The 6,747-nt window shown below is 36.7% G+C and overlaps 1 protein-coding gene across 1 annotated transcript; it reads right to left on the bottom strand.

Annotated features, from left to right (window-relative positions):
• Positions 1–1,217: 1,217 nt before the first annotated feature.
• LOC122591585 lies at positions 1,218–4,233 on the bottom strand. The gene is made up of 5 exons (XM_043763846.1): positions 3,804–4,233; positions 3,451–3,560; positions 3,098–3,303; positions 2,279–2,717; positions 1,218–2,051 (listed from the first exon to the last, which is right to left on the bottom strand). The coding sequence occupies exons 1-5, from the start codon at positions 4,231–4,233 to the stop codon at positions 1,218–1,220; spliced, it is 2,019 nt and encodes a 672-aa protein (XP_043619781.1).
• Between the last annotated feature and the right edge of the window lie 2,514 nt (positions 4,234–6,747).

Genomic DNA, 6,747 nt, shown 5'->3' with positions numbered 1-6,747 from the left:
ACCTTTTTACTTTATGTACTATTATCCGGACAATACACATTATATATAATTAAAGTACAAAAGTGCATAAAGTAGGTTGGATAAAGTGACTTTATGTCTTACTTTATCAAACATGGTTAAGGAATTAAATGCAATTATTTAAATGCGCTTAACCATATTTGTACGGCCAATGTCAACCTTTACCTATAAATAGAGGTATTTGCATAACCAAGAAAAAACCTTTGCATAATCTGCTTTGCAATATTCTTGGTAAACTTGTGCAATATTCTCTCAATCGTAAAAAGGAACATTTCACAACTTTAAGTGTTTCAATTGTTTAGGAAGTATCAATCAATTGTATTTCATAGGTTGTTAGGATATTTACATTATTGTATTATCTTGGTTCCGCAACAACCTTGTAATTTATTTAACATTAATAAATAAATTACACTTGAAAATTACATATTGCCTCACCAATTTACTTTACAAGTATTTAGTTATTGCATTGTCTTTTACTTATTATATTGTCACCTTAAAAAGTAATCTATCCAGTAACTTGGTATACGTTCTGTGTTAACTGGCAGTTGTCTAGTTCATTGAACATATTGCAAGGACTCTCACCATTGACATAGAGGTGTCTTCAGTAGTACCATCTCTTGAGTTGGGAGTCTTACAAGTGGTATCAGAGCAAAAAGACTAATTTATTGTCTAGATCTTCTTCGATGTGTACTGCTGAAGGTGAGAATGGTTCTGGTCAAGATGAAATTCATGTTAATACACCACCTGCTCAAAATGTCTACTATTCTAACACTCCTGTTGCCTACTGAAAATGGGAGTGTCATGAGCGTATCCCATACCCATAGTCATTCAATCCAAGGTGAATTGCACTATTGACTCTTTGTACTTGAGTTTAAAAGGAGCTTGTTAAGCATAGTCATCACTACAAGTTTTGACTCCCACCAAAAGCACCTTTTCCAAGAAAGAATGGATTACCTCTCTCACAAATTTCTAACTTTTTTTTTTTTTTTGGTTAATGGAATATTCCCTGTGAATTTTATACCATCACCAAAATCATTACAAAATAAGTAGTATGGCTAAAGTACCATACTCATTCATACACATGACATGCCATGCATATGTGGCCTCTCTAACAGCAAACAAGCTATAATAGCTATAAGCTACAAGTATAAACTAATATGAAGTGAAAAAATAAAAAACTATAGAGATCAAACAACCTCCTAGCACCGGACCTGATCAAAGACAACCATCTGATGTGGCAAATTCCATGCTTGCACAAAGCGATCAACTTGAGCTGTGTTCTTAAATCTCAAAGTGACAAGTTTTAACCGAACTGTAGAGGCAATCAAGTCTTGAATCTGATCAGGATTTTGAGAGATGTTAGAAAACAACCTCTGATTTCTTTCTTGCCATATAAAGTATGCAGAAACAGCTACAAGTAATTTCCCAATTACACTTCTAGCCGAATTAGACTTAGCGCGTTGAATCAGCCAATCATATATATCATCCCATCTCGAATTAACTTGATGCATTTGAGCCAAATGTCTAACCCGTAACCAAACCTGTGATGAAAACAAACATTCAAAAAATAAGTGGTTATGAGAATCCCGTCCTTGTTGGCGAAGAGGGCAGCAAACAAGATTGAAGTTCATGTTTCCTCCACCCTTCCATTGCATAATAATGTCTTGAGTTTTTAGTTTTCGTCGAACCAACAACCACATAAGGAAAGCATGACGAGGTATCATTTGCGAAAACCAAACAACTTTGTGCCACACAACCTCCTCCTGCTTAGATCGAATAGTATCCCAAACAGCCAAAGAAGAGAAATTATGTTCTTTCCCATCAGACGACTTCCAAAGTAATGAATCACGAGTATTCGGTGATAGGTGGATGTTGGGCAGGTCAATTAATATCAGAAATAAATCTAACCAAGCAACCGGACATTTCCAAATCCCCTCATCAATAAGATCAGCAACAGATTCCCCAAGATTAAATCCAGCACGACTAGCCTCACGAGGAGAAATATAGCTGTGTATTGGACATAAATCTGAACACTTATCATAGAGGTATTCAAACCATTACCAATCTTGGTCCAGATATGATCTCTTATTTGATTACGAATGAGTAGAAGTTTTCGCCAACTCCAACTACAATTCGCTTGAATTGGTATGTCCCAAAAGTTTCTCTCTTTAATTTTATACGCATGGATCCATTTAACCCATCAGGATTCCCTATGGGTAAGTAAACTCCAAATATGTGTAACCATTAAAGCTTTGTTTACCTCTACAATGCGTCTAATGCCAAGAGCACCTTCTGATTTCGGAAGACAAACAACTTTCCATGACACTTTGGATTTGCCTTTAACATAATCACCTTGATTCCATAGAAATCCCCTCATTTTGCTTTCCAATTCTTTTATAATACGCGTTGGGAGAATTAACACTGATGCCCAGTAGACATGTAAAGATGAAAGAACAGATCTAATCAGTTGAAGTCGCCCAGCAAAAGATAAGGATTTATTCTGCCAATCCGTAATCCGCTTCTCTAATTTTTCCACCAAAATCTTGCAATCCTTATATAATAAATGAGTTGAGATTAAAGGGACTCCAAGATATCTTACCGGTAAACTTCCTTCCTCAAATGGCATGATAGCAAGAATAGCATATTTAACATGATCAGGGACATTACAGAAAAAGGCGTACTCTTTGTCAAACTTGCCACTAAACCAGACATGTCTCGAAACAGATTTAGAGACTCCATAATAACTTTTGCTGACCTCGTTTCACCCCGTGAGAAGATAAACAAGTCATCAGCAAATCATATATTCATAATTTGTAGCTTGTCACATCTATTATGGAACCTGTAATTAGAAGCATTTGAAACAAAATTATTCAAAATAAGCGTTAGTACTTCCATCACCAAAGTGAACAGGTAAGGTGACATAGGATCACCCTATCTCAATTCTCGCTCTCCTTTGAAATATCCATTCAAGTTCCCATTAATGCATAACGAGTACGATGTCGTGGATACACAAGTCATAATCCACTTTATCATTGTAGGGTGAAAAACGAAACCCTTCAATATCAACTCCAAAAAATGCCAGTCTACCCTATCATAGGCTTTTTGAATGTCTATCGTGAAAGCATATCTAGGCGGGCCACTACTTCTGTGATAATTATGCATAAGTTCCTGAGTTAACAAGATATTATCTGATATTCTTCTTCCCGGCACAAAAGCTGATTGGTTCATGCTAACAAGTTCATGCAACCCCTCTTTAATCCTGTTCGTATTAATCTTACTGATACACTTATAAATAGTATTGCAACATGATATAGGTCTATAAACAGTAATATAGGATGGGGTAGTAACCTTTGGAATTAAGGCAATGATGGTGTGGTTTATTTGTTGGAGTAGTTTCCCATTTCAAAAAAACTCATGAACAGCCAAACAAACCTCATGCCCAACTACATCCCATGTACTCTTGAAAAACGCAGATGTATACCCATCCGGACTTGGAACCTTATTCTCCCCAATAGAAAACATAGCCAGCTTAATTTCATCATCTGTGACATTACGTATCATTGAAGTAGCTCGTCCATGATCTAAAGTCTTTGAGAACAAGTCAGGTGAGGGGGTTTGCATGGCTGGTATACTCTTATATGATCCCACATTGGCCAAGTATGGGATTGTTTGGTGGTTTATAAGCCTAGGTGTCCCCTCCTCCTTTGAGCTAGCTTTTGGGAGTGAGTTCTACACCTAGCTTATGACATGATACGAGCCTATTATGGGATGGGTTCGTATCATACTCGCACCAAGAAAATTGGTGTAGTGATTCACAAAAGCAATCTGTGCATCCCCTCCTTCATGAACTTTCCCAATGGGATCTTTTATTACTTCAATCCTTGACCTATGATTTTTGCATTTCAAAGATTTGTGGAAAAAAGCTGAGTTAGCATCACCAACATCCAACCACTCCACTTTTGATTTTTGCTTCAGAAATCTCTCTTTATCCAACTGTGCTTCCTTAAAGTTTTTAAGACATGTAGCTTCAATTTGGCGAAGGTTCAGATCCAACAGATTGTTATCAATGGACTTTTGAATTTCATCCCGCTCCTTTCTCAATCTATCAACATTGTTATGCAAGTTACCTTGTTTCAGCAATAGCTTACGCATCGGTTTTATTAGATCTTTAAGTTTCTTCACCACGCGAAACATGTAATGACCTTGCACTTCCATATCCTACTCACGCTTTATTGCCTCAATGAAACCCGGTTTATGCACAATGAAGTTCGCAAACTTAGAAGGCTTAGGCCGAGTTCTAGCAATGGATGGAAGTTTTAAAATACAAGGCGAATGATCAGAAACCCTATACGGCTCAAACAAGGCGTTTGCAGCCGGGAAATCATCTATAAACTTCATATTACCCATTATTCTATCTATCTTTTTAAAGATTCCAATTCCTTTTTTTGGCTTATTATTCCAAGTAAAATGAAGACCAATACTGTTAATATCCAACACGTCAATCTCTTCGACACACTCTTTAAATTACCTCATACCTATATTAATAGTCGAGGAACCCATTAAACTATCTTCGAAGTTCAAAGAAGAGTTAAAATCACCAAGCACTACCCAAGGTCGATCATGAACAAAAACCTTATGTTTTCCCAACTCATGCCAAAGTTCCCTCCTTCTTTTGTAATGATTATCTGCATAAACAAAGGAACAGAAAATAGATTTTTGATCCACCTTAAAAACAATCTGAGTGTGGATGACTTGATTTGTTTGTGATAACACCATAAATCCACCAAATCAGTATCCCACCCAATAATTATTCTTGTACCTTTACTACACAAGCCCCCATTAGAAGTCCAATTCCACATCCTACAAATCTTTTTACATACATCAAATAACTTGCCAACATCCATATGGGACTCCATAATGGCGCACAAGTTCAATCGATGTTCCAGAATTACCTGACGAACCTCATTTTGTTTTAGAGGGCGGTTCAATCCCCTAATATTCCATGAAGCGATACTACCCATTTAAACCAGCTGAACCGAAAGTGCTTGCCCCCTCAGAAACTTTATTTGGTTTATTATTCGCCTTAATGAGTTCATCCGATTCATCAAAAATATCCTCAACCTCTTCATCATCAGATTCATCATCATTAGATCGACTTCCTATTTTTGTCCTTTCACATCCATTAGGTTGGGCGGGTTCAAGCAATGGCTCATTTGCACCCTCCCCATAGTCATTCAATAGATCATATGAAGTTTTTGTAGCTATATTGGATGAGCTAGCCTCACCATTATTTCCTTGGGGTTTAATAACAGGTCTATAGATAAAATTAGGCTTCTGTTTTTGCTTACCCATTGAGAAACCTTGTTTAGCAGCCTTCTTCCTACCTTGCACAGTTTGAAAACCATCACTATCCACTTTAGGATTCTCCTTTCGGCCCTTAACAGTTTCCTTAGCTAAAGAAACATGTCTAGGACACACATTAGAATTATGCCCAAATACACAACAATGAGAACACCTAGGTGGTCGCTATTCATATTCCACATGCATTGTTTGCTTAATATATTCATCCCCATCCATAAAAGGAATAGCCAAAGTCAATTCATTCTTAAAATCATTATCAGCAGATATTTCAACAAGCATCCTAGCATAGCTACTTCTACCTTATGCTTTAGTACACATAGAGGTAGTGTATGTATTAAGCATTTTAGGATTACCTAGCTTAGTTGCAAGCATGCTAAGGCCGTCATCTGTATAAGCAATAATAGGAACATCATGGATTTTAATCCATACTAACACATCTTTAATGTCCTTTTTCTTCAATTGCGATGTAGGTGACCAGATATTTAGAAATATAGGCATATTATGAATAACCCAAGGTCCTCCTTCCATTACAGCTAACATCCCTTTTTTCTAAGCAAATGTGGAAAAGAAAAAACCATTTGCATTCATCATAATCTTCTCCAATCCAAATTTTTTCCAGTTCATTTTAACAAAATATTCAACAACAGGATAGGCTAGTCTATCCCCCAAGAAATACCCAAACAAAGTATTCGGAGAACTTATCTTGGATAATTCGAACAGATTCACGAGGGAGAACCACATCAATACCATCAATTTTTTCCAGATTCTCAAGTTTCCTGAAATTGACAACTTCTTTAATTGACCCAACTTTAAGTTTTGCAACATAAGAGTTTTTAGCAGGGGTATGAGAAGTTAAATTCTGAGGCTCCTTAGCACCATTATTATCAACACCAGTTTGCATATTATCAGTTTGTAATGACTGATTATCATCCTTAATAGGTTTTTCAACTGGTTTGGAAGCCTGTGGAATACCCGAAGGGTATCCATGCTTGACATAATCCTTTGCTTCAGGTTTCTTTGTGTCATTAGTTTCAGAGGACTGTGTACCAAAATTAATCTCTTCAACAATAGGATCAGGTTGTACCGGAGCAAAAGAAAACTCAAGAACTTTCATCTCCAAAGATTTAAGTTTTATAGATATTATCAAAAGATCAGGTTGTAATAACCTTTTCAACAGCTTTAGAGATATTATCAACCGAAGATTTAAGTTTTCCATCTTCAACAACAGATGTCGACTTAGGAACTTCTCCACCAGGAGTATTTAGGGTATTATTGAGACTACCACCTGCTTTATCCATCCTCGCCTCATTCACTAAATGTTGTTTCTCTTCCCCAACCGAACCAGTAGGATTACCCGTTTTCCTAGGG

Source organism: Erigeron canadensis, chromosome 3, assembly GCF_010389155.1.
Source record: "Erigeron canadensis isolate Cc75 chromosome 3, C_canadensis_v1, whole genome shotgun sequence".
Classification (NCBI taxonomy): domain Eukaryota; kingdom Viridiplantae; phylum Streptophyta; class Magnoliopsida; order Asterales; family Asteraceae; genus Erigeron; species Erigeron canadensis.
Note: the sequence above shows the minus strand (reverse complement) of the source record. Positions and strands in the feature narration are given on the sequence as shown.

Coding starts and splice junctions, on each gene's coding strand:
- LOC122591585 (XM_043763846.1), bottom strand. CDS start 4,233: ATGGAAGTGCAAGGTCATTACATGTTTCGCGTGGTGAAGAAACTTAAA. Junction 3,304..3,450: donor GGGATGTAGTTGGGCATGAG/GTTTGTTTGGCT, acceptor ACTATTTATAAG/TGTATCAGTAAGATTAATAC. Junction 2,052..2,278: donor GCATTAGACGCATTGTAGAG/GTAAACAAAGCT, acceptor CTCTATGATAAG/TGTTCAGATTTATGTCCAAT.